We start from the raw sequence: 13,743 nt of genomic DNA, 5'->3' as shown, positions 1-13,743 counted from the left end.
GTTAACATATTTCAGAGGCCAAATAGAGTTTCTGTTGCTTACAGCCGTCTATTTTTAAACTGCATTAACGATACATTGATATGAGAGACCAAAACTGCTTCTCGCAGCTTTTATAATTTGTGATGCGTGAGAATCGATATTTGATTCTCGTGGCTGTAAAGTCATATTACCCGTGCATCACGTTATGCTTCTCATGGCAGTGAAAGTGTTAAGGTATGCAGAGTATGCAATGTTTGCTTTTTGACAGGACACTGTGTGCTACGTACTCTGTTGTACTATTGCGGCTTATGTACATTTTCTTATTAGTTGGGTATATTAAAATTGGTTCAATATCTGTTCATGTGGTCAAAACATGTTCAATACATGTCCTAAAGCTAGAGAAGTTTATAGATAGATAGAAACATGTTTGTATTTTGAGAACGATTTCCGAAGTGGAAATTGAAACGTCAATAAACGTAATTTAACCTTTAATTGTGGCTTATTCCCATTTAAATAGTAATTTACTTTAACATGCCACAAGAAAATAGCTTCAGAACAATTGTGAATAAATTTAAGGTTACACCAGAAAAATGGAAGAAATATGTAAGGCATGCTGAAAATATTATAAAGGAATAATGGGAGACAGCAGAAATAATTGATGCCAGCCACATATCCCCGTAATCATTGATTTAAATGAATCAGATTCTGAACTGGATTGTGAATTCAGGAATGAAATTAAGGAAATATCTTAAAAATAACTGCTACGGATGTTGTATATGTATTAAAACGATTCTTTTCAGAACCACAACATTTTCTTTGAATATGCGATTCTTATAGGATGGAACATTAAAATTTATTTTCTCCAAAAAACCTGGGCAATCTGTCCAATTGTGTAATACTTTATATAAAAAATCACTGCTTCACAATCCCTCCTTAATTCCAGCTACTTTCAATCTATACGACTATACAAATCAAAGAACAGGACGTTTTATAAATACAACAAACACTATTGATTTGTTTTTATTCCAAATTGCAGTGTAAGAAGCAATAATCTTTTCATATTTGGCTGATTACGACTCTGGCAACTGTCAGATTTAACTAAAATGTCATGCAATGATTTGCGACATTCTTAAAATCTGATTTGACGTCAAAATTAATTACGCACTGAAAGAAGGGTAGAAAGTATTTTGGCTATTAGAAAGTAGTTAAAATGTAGTGTTTTGGGTAACATTTTAATGTAGATGTCTGATTTTTGAGCTATAAGCTTTGAACACTCTTATACACATCACACAACATGTCTTGAACCACTTTAAAAACTTCCAACCGGCTTAGGATAGATTTGATTTTTAAACTAACAGTTGTAAACGATACAGAACAGATAAATAGAAAATTTTTCTATGGTGTGCGTTGACTATTTTGGCAAAAAATATTTGTACAGTACTGTTTTATTTGACAACATATGAGTGACAAAATATAAATATCGGGAAGCTTACATCAAGACAGAATTAAATCCAGACCAAGAGATCAGGGTACGAATAGAAATGGCAAGGGCAGCGTTCTTAAAATTCAAGCAATTGTTCTGTGACACAAATCTGAATACTGCGCTGAGACTGAGGTTTGTTGAATGTTACGTCTGATCCTAGCTATTGTACGGGATAGAAACATGGACGGTAAAAGCGCAAATAGTTGAGAAGCTTGAAGCCTTTGAACTTTGGATATACCGAAGAATGTTGAGGATTCCATGGACTGCCAGGGTCACCAATGAGGAAGTGCTAAGAAGGATGGGTCGAGACAAAAAATTGTTAAGAACAATAAAAGTACGCAAGACTGCATACCTTGGACACATACTGAGGAATGATAAATATAGTCTTCTACAGGTCATCATGCAGGGTAGAGTCGATGGCAAAAAGGGAATAGGTAGAAAGAGGAAGTCATGGCTGCGAAATATTCGAGACTGGACAAACTTGACTGTAGACGAATTATTCCACGTTGCAAAAGACAGAGAAACTTTTAGAAATGTGGTCGCCAACCTCCACGGAGGCACGTGCATAGGAAGAAGAAGAAGACTGTTTTATTTGGTGTCATATGACATTTGAACTACTATTTTACAGTAGCTTGTATATCTATAACAGCTTTAGGACATAGGCACTTTAGGACTTGTAACAACTTTTTGAACACTGAACAGGCGCAGTACAGATTTTATGAAAAAGGAAACAGTTTTAGAACGACACATAACATATTTTATATAGGAAATCTTCCCACGGTGTGGGTTGGTCCTTTTTGGTTATTTTGTCAAAAAATAGTTTTACAGCATGCTTTTATTTGAACCATATATGATAATGCATTTAAACTACTATCTGTAGTGCTTGATAAGCACAGCTTACAGCTTTATAAGATGTTTGAAAAGATTTAATGCGTTACAGGTCAGATACTTTGTTTTATTTGGGCTATATGTCATGTGACATTTGAACTACTCTTGACAGTAACCTGTGAAGCCCGTGAACAACTTTAGGACATGTGTTTAACAACATTCGAAAACTTGAATGGGCGTAAAATAGATTTTATTAAAAATGAAATAATTTCAGGATGATACAGAACAGATATTTTATATATGAGATCTGCCAGAGGTGTGGAGCGGCATTCTTTGGCAATTTTGTCAAAAAATAGTTGTATATTAGTTATTTTGGATTACGTGGCATGTGACATTTGAACTACTACATGGTGGTCTGTAAACAGCTGTTTTTAAACACCTTTAGAAAAATTGAACAATTAGGGTAGAACAATTAAAATATATTACTACCTTTCCTAGTTCTATTCCCTCCTTTAAATCTATACATCTTAACAGATCAGTAGTGGACAGTACAAGCATGCACAGTATAAAGGACAGTACAAAATAACGTAATTTTTAACCAAAATTGTTTAACTATTTGAGAATGCCAATAAATGACTCAAAATATTTAATAAAAATGTAAATAGAATGACAGATATGAAGCACAAATCTAAATGCATACCACAACTGGAATCGTTTTTATCCTCTTCGCTAAACGACAATTTTCTGGTAACAGGTTCCAAGTTACCCGTCCCGAAAACTTTTGAATGGTTCTTAAAACTGTTACTTCTTGACACACTGTTATTCCTTTTAGATCTTCTCGAGTGATACACGCACGTACAGGCTTCTGCTTTATCCCAATCTTTGACACATCCTCCTTCTTCAGCTCCTTGTTTACTGTCAAAATTCTGCGATAAAACATTTAGTATATAGTGCAAAAGGCAAATTAACTGTCGCTTATGTAACGTAGGTTTACGCGACTCCGCCACTTCTAAATTATGACTCTCGTCATCGGAAGAAAAACAGTCTATACTTTTTGTCAAGTTGTCTAGCAACGTTTCTAACTTTCCGCAAAGAAAACCTCGAATGTTTTCTTTAAGATTATTATAAAGTTTTTGGCCGACTAATATACCGAGACGCGAATGAATTTTTTGGAAATTTATCAAAGAGAACCTACTATCGTCCATATAACTAGTCACTAACAATTCCAACTGTTTAATTTCCGTTTCTAATATTTGTAAAATATTGTCCTCGCTACACAAAATATATAAAATGTCATTTGAAACCCTATTGGCGAACACTTGACACGCCTTATCAATATAAATTATCGAATCACTGTTCTGTACTCCCGAATTATTCGATATGGTAGAATCATTCAACCTACAAGCAGAAAATGCTTCGCACAAGTTAGACATAGGACTCAACATGTCCGTACCATCCAAATTTACCGATACACTCTTTTTAAGTTCCTCTAACACAGATTGGTTTAAGATAGCGTATTTATCCGATAGATAGGCGTCTAACAATTTGAGTCCTTCTTCCGAACTAATGTCGATAAAACAGTCCAAAAACGGCCAATATTCCTTCCAATTTACGTCGAATTTATTAGCTAGTCGTTTGCCGATTCTTTCTAATCCTTTTTTGGGATCTTTGAACTTAAGCGAAGCTATGTTTATTAAATTATTCGGTTTGGATCCTAATAGAGAAACATTGCAGTTTCGTGGAGGCGTTTTCCATACTTTTCTAAACTGTTGTGCTTCTTTTCTCTCCATAGGGCCAGCATATGCGTGTATCTCTAATCTTGGACTAAGAGGATTGGAGTTTATTACCTAGAAAGAAAATAGATTTATTTTAACTTTCGATTGTCTGAATTATATCTAATAATATCCACAAGGAAACTAAGTTCCTGTATTTGGCTGTATACCATATATTAAAAAATTTTTTCAATAAAATCCTTTATAAAAAGGTATATAAAAAACCCAGTTGGGCTATGTTAAATTGACAAAACGTTTTCGGAATAAGTATTCCATCATCAGTGTCCTAAAAGTATTTAACCACTTAATTAAAAAGAACATGAAATAATTTAAGTTTTGACTAAGGTTAATGTAAAATGTGGTTAATACTTACGAGTTAATACATGGATGTAGCCACTAAATATGGGGGTAAAAACCCTTTAAAAATTACTAAATGAAATTTAGTTTACATTATGTCTAATTTAAAATTAAGATTAATATCTCCCAAAAAAAAATTTCCTCAAATTAGATTTATACGAAGATCTTGAAATTCTTAAAGAAAAACAAAAAAGAGCAAATTGCGTTAATCGTCATGTTTCATTCAATCGAGATTTTCTCCCTCTCCATCGCCAACTATTCTCCTAACCCACATCCCCAATTTACTTCTACAATTAAAATCTATATTTATTATTAGTTCACCTAATACTCATCTCCCTTAGTTCACTCTAAAAACCTTTCTTCCAATACATCTTACTCTCCATCTATCCCACTCTTTTCTTTTCAACGCAAACTTCATGTCTTAACCACTATAACCAATACTTTCCATGCTTCTATTTCGACACTTCCAAATTCAGATCAGATCATCCGTCATCGCCCACCCCTTCCAGATTATTAAATTCTTATTTTACTTCTCTACACAATTCCCTCAGGGTTTGGCCTCGGTTCTCTGGGGACCTCAGCCTTCCGTAGTCTATCCGTTTATCACAATTTTCTCAAAAACACCTTAATTTTCATTCTCTTTACTCAAATTTAACAGAGCCACCTACAACAATTTCATTTTACTATTATAGTCAATATAGACCAATAGTTCATTCAACTTACCAACTTATAACTTAATCTTTTATTTTCCCTATGTACCTAGTGTTGCTTTATAACAGATAGGGCCTTTTCTCAAGTTATAAGTTGAGTACTTTACGATCAATATATTACAAAACCACTTCCAACCATGAAATTTTGTCCATTTCATATACTTGTCAACACTAAAAATATAACTACATCACTCAGTTTGTTAACACCCAATCAGATATTTATATTCATGAACTTGCAACTCAAAAAGTTTTACATTTTCCAGGTACCAAATGTTGTTTTTTGACATACAGGGCCTAATATAATTGAGTTATAAGTCAATTTTTACATGAACTTTATATTACAATAGTTTTATTTCATTCATTGAATAACATTCTCACATATTAAATATATTAATTCTTATACTTTTTCAAGAACTCAACTTTCCACCTGTATCTAGTTTCCATTTTCCAGGTACCAAATGTTATTAAAACATAAAGGGCCTTATATTAGTATCTTTTCATCACACCATTTGACACTGTATAGTTGGTTGCCTAGTATAATCACATAATTTTCTCACCACAATTCCATCTCACATACATAATTTATAACAATAACATTGATGGTTGATACTGTTATAATTTTATTTTATTTCAACTTTCACAATTTTTAAACAACGTTGGCTTCTGTCTTAAATAGACATATACAGTTACACTGACTGCTCTGTCACAACTTCCGTCATAACCTGCCAAGATTGTCATTTCAATCAGTTGCTTTAATAAAGTCCTCGTAGACATACCGTCTCAGGACTTGCAACTTAATGTAGAGTCATATGTCGCCATGTTACCAATCCAACGGTAACTTTACCATCTTAATTTTAAATTAGACATAATGTAAACTAAATTTCATTTAGTAATTTTTAAAGGGTTTTTACCCCCATATTTAGTGGCTACATCCATGTATTAACTCGTAAGTATTAACCACATTTTACATTAACCTTAGTCAAAACTTAAATTATTTCATGTTCTTTTTAATTAAGTGGTTAAATACTTTTAGGACACTGATGATGGAATACTTATTCCGAAAATGTTTTGTCAATTTAACATAGCCCAACTGGGTTTTTTATATACCTTTTTATAAATAATTTTATTGAAAAAATTTTTTATATCTAATAATATTCAATAGCTGTATGTAAAGACCGGATATTGTTATGACAGTTAATCTAAAGCCGGATTTTTTAGAATGTAAGAACATTTTTATCATCTTTTTGTTTTATCGACTTCGAAATTTTTACTTTATCAGACAACACCTAGAAAGAAGGCGTGATGGAGAATATCTCCGTTCGTATATCGATGGCTAAAGAGAGAAATTTTTATAAATTGGAAAGCAAGTGCTATCAAAAGCTAATAAAATGCAAGGTACAATCATTAAATTGACCAAGGATCTGTATGATTATATAGCTGATATAAATGAATATGATAAAGTATTAACATAACTATCTAATCAGGTTTGTTATTGTACTCTACTCTAAAATACCTGAAATTTTGTCGTGAATAAACCGGATTAGGAAGAATGACTTACTTCTGTATTCTTCGGCTGTTTGCCAGAATTATTTCGAATTTTATTATACGGGTATAAGCAAAGGTTTCTGTCATATAGAAACTAGTCTTAAGAGCGTAGGCGCAAAATTTCGGGAAACTGCTTTTTAAATGCATTCATTTTTTTTCGAATCCTGAGAAAACTAATAAGTATTTTTGAAAAATTTAAACGCAGAACGAAAGATTACATTATTATCGAGGGCCGAAAGTCCCTGAAAACTGAAGAGAAGCCAAGTATATTACCAATAACTTTAAGCCCATAGAAAAAACACACAGAAAATTAATTGTTTGGTCACTATGAGATATTTTACACCTGTGGAGCAAGAATTTTTAATCAGTGGACACAGCTTCTTGTTGTCTTATTGAGTGTAATAAAAAAATAGCATCAGTATATCATCCAAAAGATTGGATTGAAGTTACAGCCAATGCAAGACCCTCCAAGCCATTTATTGTGTTTTCTTGAGAGATCCGATTTTAAAGACTTAACTATAGTCGAGTCTGCTTTACTGAAGAGACTAAAATAACTGAAGCGGTTTGGTACAAAATTACTAGTGATAATCCTACATATCTATTTTGTCGAGAAAGCCAAAATGTATTGCAACCTTGGACTAGTCATCTCTTGACTAAAAAAGAAAGAGCAGTTAGAAATCGTTTTTTGCTACCAGTTGAAATTTCAATTGAAAGTCTTCCTGTGTTAGAGAATCCTTTAACAGTACAGAAAGAAAAAAAAACTAAGTGAAAATGTGTGCTTATATTTCTAATCCAGAATTTTATTTAAATTTGCTTTCAACCTAAAACTAACAATACTTTTTTTTATTTTTGTTAATAATGTAGGTTAGGTCAGGTAATATGTATAAATAAATATAGGTATAGGTGCTCCTTGAAAAATAAATATTATTTTTTTAACAAGCAGTCGTATTTCTCTTATTCCCTTACGTTTATACACAAAATAACGCATTTTGATGAATTTCAGTGATGTTACAACCTTGTTCCACTAAACTGAAACTATGTCGCAGTTTAAAGTCTTCATTTTTGATATATAAAAGTTTATGTTATATTATCCTCCCAAAAATCTTTCTGTTTTCCTCATCCAACAATAAAAAGTACATTTTTGATCTTAAATTTGATTACAAGAGAAAAATACGTTTCCCACCAAAATATGTTTTTGTGGATTACAACCTTATTCGGGGCGGCCATTCAGTTATATTCTGTATATATAGAATGGTCCATCCTATATATACAGAATCACAGCCACCTAAAGCTTACAAGCCGTGAAGTGAGAAAATTGGCAACATTGGAGGTAGTCCGATAGCCCTGTGTTTACTTGGAGAGATTATGCTAATTTTGTTTGTATTTCTTGTATTATTGGTAAATTATTCGATTAAAAAAAAGGTATGTATTTTTTACGTATATTGTAATAATTGTATGAAGCATTTAGATAATATATATATTATTCAGACAAATAATACGTACAAACTGTTAAATTCACAAATTCAGATACTGTTTTAGTAATTACAAACCCCACGTCGATGTTAATTTATTGGTACAGGGAGTAGTAATATGATATTCTAACATATTTTTTTAATTACAGATGCCGAGACACTGCAGTGTACCAAATTGCAAATCAAATTATGCAACTACTTTAAAGTATGAAAAGGCCCAAAGTACATTCTCTTTTCCCAAAAACGATCACCTTCGTACTCAGTGGGTTAGATCTATTAACCGTGAAGATTTCACAGTAACTTCTAGTTCGGTAGTATGTAAAAAACATTTTGATGCAACGGATATTATTGAAAGTGAGTCATTCATTGATAAAAATGGTACGGTTCTTCAACGAAATTTGGTTTTTCCCAAGTTGAAAGAGAATGCGATACCAAGAATTTTTGAAAACCAACCGTCATATTTATCTAACCCAAAACCACCAACAAGAAAAAATCCTGAAACTAGACGAGCAGAAAAAGTCTCTGGGAAGAAAATAATATAAAAGAACTCGAAAACAAAGACCTTATCGTGGATTTCAAGAAATTTTTACAAAGTGTTAGTGAGAGGGTTGAGTTAAAAAACTGGCAAATAAAAGTTGTAGAAGAAAGGATTTGTTTTTATTTATTAAATATTGACAATCAGTGCAGTGATGAGTGTATAAAAGTTATTTCAAACATTAACATTAGGAAGGAATTACTTGTATCTGTTTATGTGAAGGACATAAACAGATGTTTGTGGAACAGCTGTTAGAGAACTATATTTTAAAATTTCTGTGATTTTCTCCAATACTTTGTTAAATAACTTCACAAAAAACAAGAATAATGAAATTATGACAAAGAAACTAACTAAAAGTTTATCTAAAAAGCGCAAGCTTTCAACTTTAAAAAATTAAATACCTGGAATTTCAATAACATTTTTTTAAGCCACTCTTAATAAATATAATATTCGCTCAAGGGATACTAGAATTCAATAAACTGCAAGTTGTTTACAAAAATATTAAAAGATTATTTTCTTTTTTTTTTAACATAAATTATGTAAATAATGTAAACTGAATGCACTTGTATTACTTTTAAATTCTATTAATATTACACCTCATTGTATTCAATGTTTTGCAGTTTTAATAGATGTGATATATATGTACCTTATCAGACTATTTTGTACGATTTTTTTACTTAATTCTAACTTTATAGCGAATATTATGATGTTCCTCTTTTATTTATTATTTTGTTGGGCTCTTTACAGTCGGACTACTTCTAACAGCTGATGCGGCGTTGCCATTTTTATTTCACGGCTTGTAAGCTTTAGGTGGCTGTGACAGAATCCATACATCCATATACAGAGTCCATCCTCGGTCTCTGTTAGAAAAACTAATTAATATCCAACCAAAGTTTTTTCCTTTATAGAACTATGCAGGTCCATTAACACAACAATTTAAAAATAATGTTAATTATACAGGGTGCTCCAAAAAAGAGTGGTATATTAAAGTTATAGTTTTTCTTAAGGGCCCCCTATATTTGATGACATTTTTGAATTGTCCGTTAAAAATAAGCTATAGTTTTATACACCCTATACCCAAATACAGGGTGTTTTGATTTATTTCAATTTTTCTAAAAATGAAAGTTTTAGAAAAAATTAAATGTCTACGAATCTAAGAATTGGAGACAAATGTTGGCTTGGGTCTTAATAATAGACTATCTTGTGTAGTAAAATTGTGGCTCATTCCCAATAAACATAGTAAGTTGCCATTTAAATCAATTCGCCCAAATTTGATTGTCTTAGCACATTTTTTAAATGCTAAAAAAGACGACAGCTCAAATAAAAGTTTGACAACAATGTTTGCCTCTCCTCTCCGATTCCTCTCACTATTAAATTTTGGACGTGGTATTCCAGGCAACTAATATTGCTTGTCGCTGTAAATATGTCTATCATTTCCTACCATTGTAAGTGCATACCCACCTTAATTTTTTTCCTACAAAGTATATTATTAATAATTTTAAATACTTAAATTTATTCTTAAATCTTAACAAAACATTAAAAGCTTACCGGTGGACTAGAAGGTGAGAAAGGTTCTCCTACCACAGGCGGCATGCTGTTATCTTCTGCTCTTAAGACTGGTACATAGTAACTATCATGGAGCAGCAGTTCTATGGCTCTCTTCGTTGCCGATAAGTTATCTCCTTCGGCCCTTTCACATATTACCTAAAAAATATTTAAGTAAACAGTTTCATATACACGTGCATATACATTACACCAAATCGGAAATCCCAAACACCTTCTATAATATACAATTTACGGAAGGCACGCTTAAAATTAACAAAGCATCACGAGATATGTTATAATCTCTATATACAAAGATGTGGTGAGGTACTACTAAACATTTAAGTAACGTAAAAAACTTATCAAGCAGTGTAAAGTGTAGCCAGACTGGTCTATCACCTCAGCTATCATCTCATCGGAGCGAAGAAAACAAAAGAACTTCCATGCAATGGAGATCTTCAAGAGATTCACACAAATCTGAGAAGAGCCATTAATAGGGTCCACTTCAGTGGCTTAGTGAGGCTAGGAGGTTCGTAGCAAACTATGAAGAAACTAAAAGCGTTGTGATGACGCAGAGAACACGATAGTAGAGTCATTGTGAAAGGATTGAGGAAACAGCAAGATTAAGATACTAAGTGTGGGAAAGCTGCCTAAATCTAGACGCAGTACGGCGGTCAAATGATGAGTTAACAGATCCTGAAGAAGAAAGCTTTTGATTTATGCTGTGATTTGGGAAACAGGGTATACAGACCTGGACAAAGGGAAAGTAAAAAAACGTAGGATTAGTTAATCGAATCTTCTCGGCCGAGATAAGATAAACAATAGGGACCTTCGAACCCTATAAATGATCTGGCAATCTTGAGAAAGGCAATCAGCCGAAACAGCTGTAGTAATAATAATTTAAAATAAAAATTTGTGGAAGTTTTGAAAACAAAGTTTTCAGTGTTTTATTGTTACATGATCTGGCGTATATACAATACTTCTTCAAAAAGGTATGAATCTTCTAGTGTCTCCTCTTACGAGGATCTTCAGCGCATTATTGTACTGGAACATGTGCCAAGAAAATTCAAGACGGCTCAAGCCGTCTTCATTCCGAAAACTGAAAGATTTATTCGTGTTAATGCAAAGTACTTCTTCTTCTTCCTTTGCCCTATCCGTTTCGGACGTTGGCTATTAACAAGGCTATTTTGACTTTGTTTACGGCACCTCTGAACAGTTCGGTCGATGTTAGTCCGAACCATTGTCGCAGGTTATGCATCCATGAGTGTCGTCTTCTTCCCGGTCCCCTCCTACTGTCGATTCTTTCTTGGACTATTAACTGTAGCAGCCGGTACTTAGTATGCCTCATGACATGGCCGAAGTACTCAAGCTTCCGTTTCTTTACGGTGAAGATTATTTCTTTGCTTTTGCCTATTCTCTGCATTACTTCCACGTTAGTGATGTGGTCTGTCCAGGATATCCGAAGAATACGGCGATATATCTACAGCTCAAAGGATTCTAGTTTCTTCAGGGTGGCTTCCGTTGTGGTCCAAGCCTCTGCTCCATAGAACAAGACCGGGAAGACATAACACTTGACCAGTCTTAATTTTAGTTCCATTGAGATTTTGCTTGTGAACCACTTTTTCATATTGTTGAACGCGTTTCGCGCTTTTTCAATTCGTGATCTTATTTCTGTTGACTGGTCCCATTTTGTGTTGACTGTGGTTCCAAGGTATGTGTATGTCTCCACTTGTTCTATTTTTAGGTTGTTTAATGTCAATTGCATCGGAGGTTGTTGTGTTCTGCTGATGAGCATGCATTTAGTTTTGGTTGTATTGAGTTCTAAACCATATTCTTGACTTGCTGTGTGTATGCTTTGCATGAGTCTTTGAAGCTCGTTGCAGTCATTTGCGATAATAACTGTGTCGTCAGCATATCTAATATTATTGATTACCTCTCCGTTTACTTTGATACGCTCCGAAACTTCTCCCAGTGCTTCTCTGAAGATTTGTTCAGAGTATATATTGAACAGGAGCGGCGAGAGGACGCATCCCTGTCGTACACCCTTTTTAATATCTATCTTCCCACTGTGTAAGTTGCCCATCTTTATCTCAGCACTTTGGTTCCAATAGAGACTGGTTATTATGCGCAGATCCTTGCCATCAATATGCATCTTCCTGAGCATTTCCATGAGTTTATCATTTTTGACCTTGTCAAACGCCTTGGAGAAGTCGATGAAGCACAAGTGGACGTCCTTGTGCATGTCTCTGCATCTTTGAATTAAAACTTGCAGACTGAAGATCGCCTCTCTTGTGCCCAATGCGCTTCGGAATCCGAACTGTGACTCCGATATATTTGCTTCGCATTTGTTATATATTCTTTTGTGTATGATTTTGGTGAAAACTTTGGTAATGTGATTTATCAAGCTTATTAAGCGGTGTTGATCACAGTGTTTTGCACTTGGTGTTTTAAGTATGGCTACAAAGGTCGATCGAAGCCATTCCTCCGGAATCTCCCCTTTGTCGTAAAAGGTGTTAAAAAGGCCTGTCAGAAAATCGAGGAAGTACTATCAAAGTACTATCTTCCCATAACTCTACCTTCTTTTGGTCTCAAATGATGAAAAACGCGGTAAATGGAAACAGAGGCTGTTCCTCTTTATCAAAATCAGTGTTTCTATAGAGAGGGATTCTCAAGGAGACGGGGTTACATGCTTTAGAATTGAATCGCAACTCAAAAAAGGAAATTTTATGGTTGATACGTTTATGGCCTAAAGGGAGCTTTTATCCGGATATTGTGCGCAAAGAAACCGTAAAAATGGAAAGGCTAAGACCAGTCGTAGACTACCTGAAAAATCGTCGAGAAAGTAAAGAATGTCAACATTAGGAAACTATCGTCAGGCGGAGGTTTTTCATAGGGCAGGGCGGCATGATCTCTTCGCTGGCATGGAATCTGGTAGCTGATGGGTCACGGAAGTTAAGTAAGGTTTGTGATGTATGCTATGCAATATGACTTATTAAAAGCCAAAAGGCGGTGTGCAAGTACAAACTTATACAACAAAAAAATATCAGGTAAGGGCATATACCACTCCGAAATTGATGGACACACGACTACGGGGTAAAACCTCTGTGAAATCTTTAGGAGTGATTCTTGACAAAAATTTTTACTGGCAGGATCACTCAGAACACACACAAAAGAAGTTTCTTGCAGTCTTTGGTAAAAATTATGGACTTTGAAACCAAACTGGTTCTCCAGCTTTACAAGGCGGTTCTACAAGTATAAGTTTTAGTAGCCTGTATAGCATATACATCTCTGGTGTGGTATCCTAAAGTAGAGAAAATAGGAGCTACAAATAAACTTAAAATAATGGACAGCTTGGTTCTAGGGGGGCTGTTGGTGCCATGACACCAGATTCCAGACCAGAGACTAGACATAGTCTCAGTATCAGTACCAAACTAGCCCTGCCCAGATAAATATCATGGAGTTAGAAGAGGATTACTGAACGCCCTTTCAAATGGAGAATTATTTTACTAGCTTCATTCAC

The 13,743-nt window shown here is 34.0% G+C and overlaps 2 protein-coding genes across 2 annotated transcripts in view; both read right to left on the bottom strand.

The window, feature by feature from the left end:
• The window catches only part of Usp12-46 (Ubiquitin-specific protease 12/46), a 235,393-nt gene that overhangs the window by 114,116 nt on the left and 107,534 nt on the right, over window positions 1-13,743 (bottom strand). The window lies entirely within an intron of this gene.
• The window catches only part of Ankle2 (ankyrin repeat and LEM domain-containing protein 2), a 44,427-nt gene that overhangs the window by 20,735 nt on the left and 9,949 nt on the right, over window positions 1-13,743 (bottom strand). Inside the window, exons 4-5 of the mRNA XM_072527319.1 lie at window positions 10,230-10,385; window positions 2,991-4,137 (exon numbers count right to left, since the gene is read on the bottom strand). Of these exons, the coding sequence (XP_072383420.1) occupies window positions 2,991-4,137; window positions 10,230-10,385 (1,303 nt within the window). The remainder of the gene's footprint in view (window positions 1-2,990; window positions 4,138-10,229; window positions 10,386-13,743) is intronic.

Source organism: Diabrotica undecimpunctata, chromosome 3 (genome assembly GCF_040954645.1).
Source record: "Diabrotica undecimpunctata isolate CICGRU chromosome 3, icDiaUnde3, whole genome shotgun sequence".
NCBI classification, from domain to species: Eukaryota; Metazoa; Arthropoda; class Insecta; order Coleoptera; family Chrysomelidae; genus Diabrotica; species Diabrotica undecimpunctata.
The sequence above is the reverse complement of the archived record's forward strand: the minus strand, read 5'-3'. Positions and strand labels throughout refer to the sequence as shown.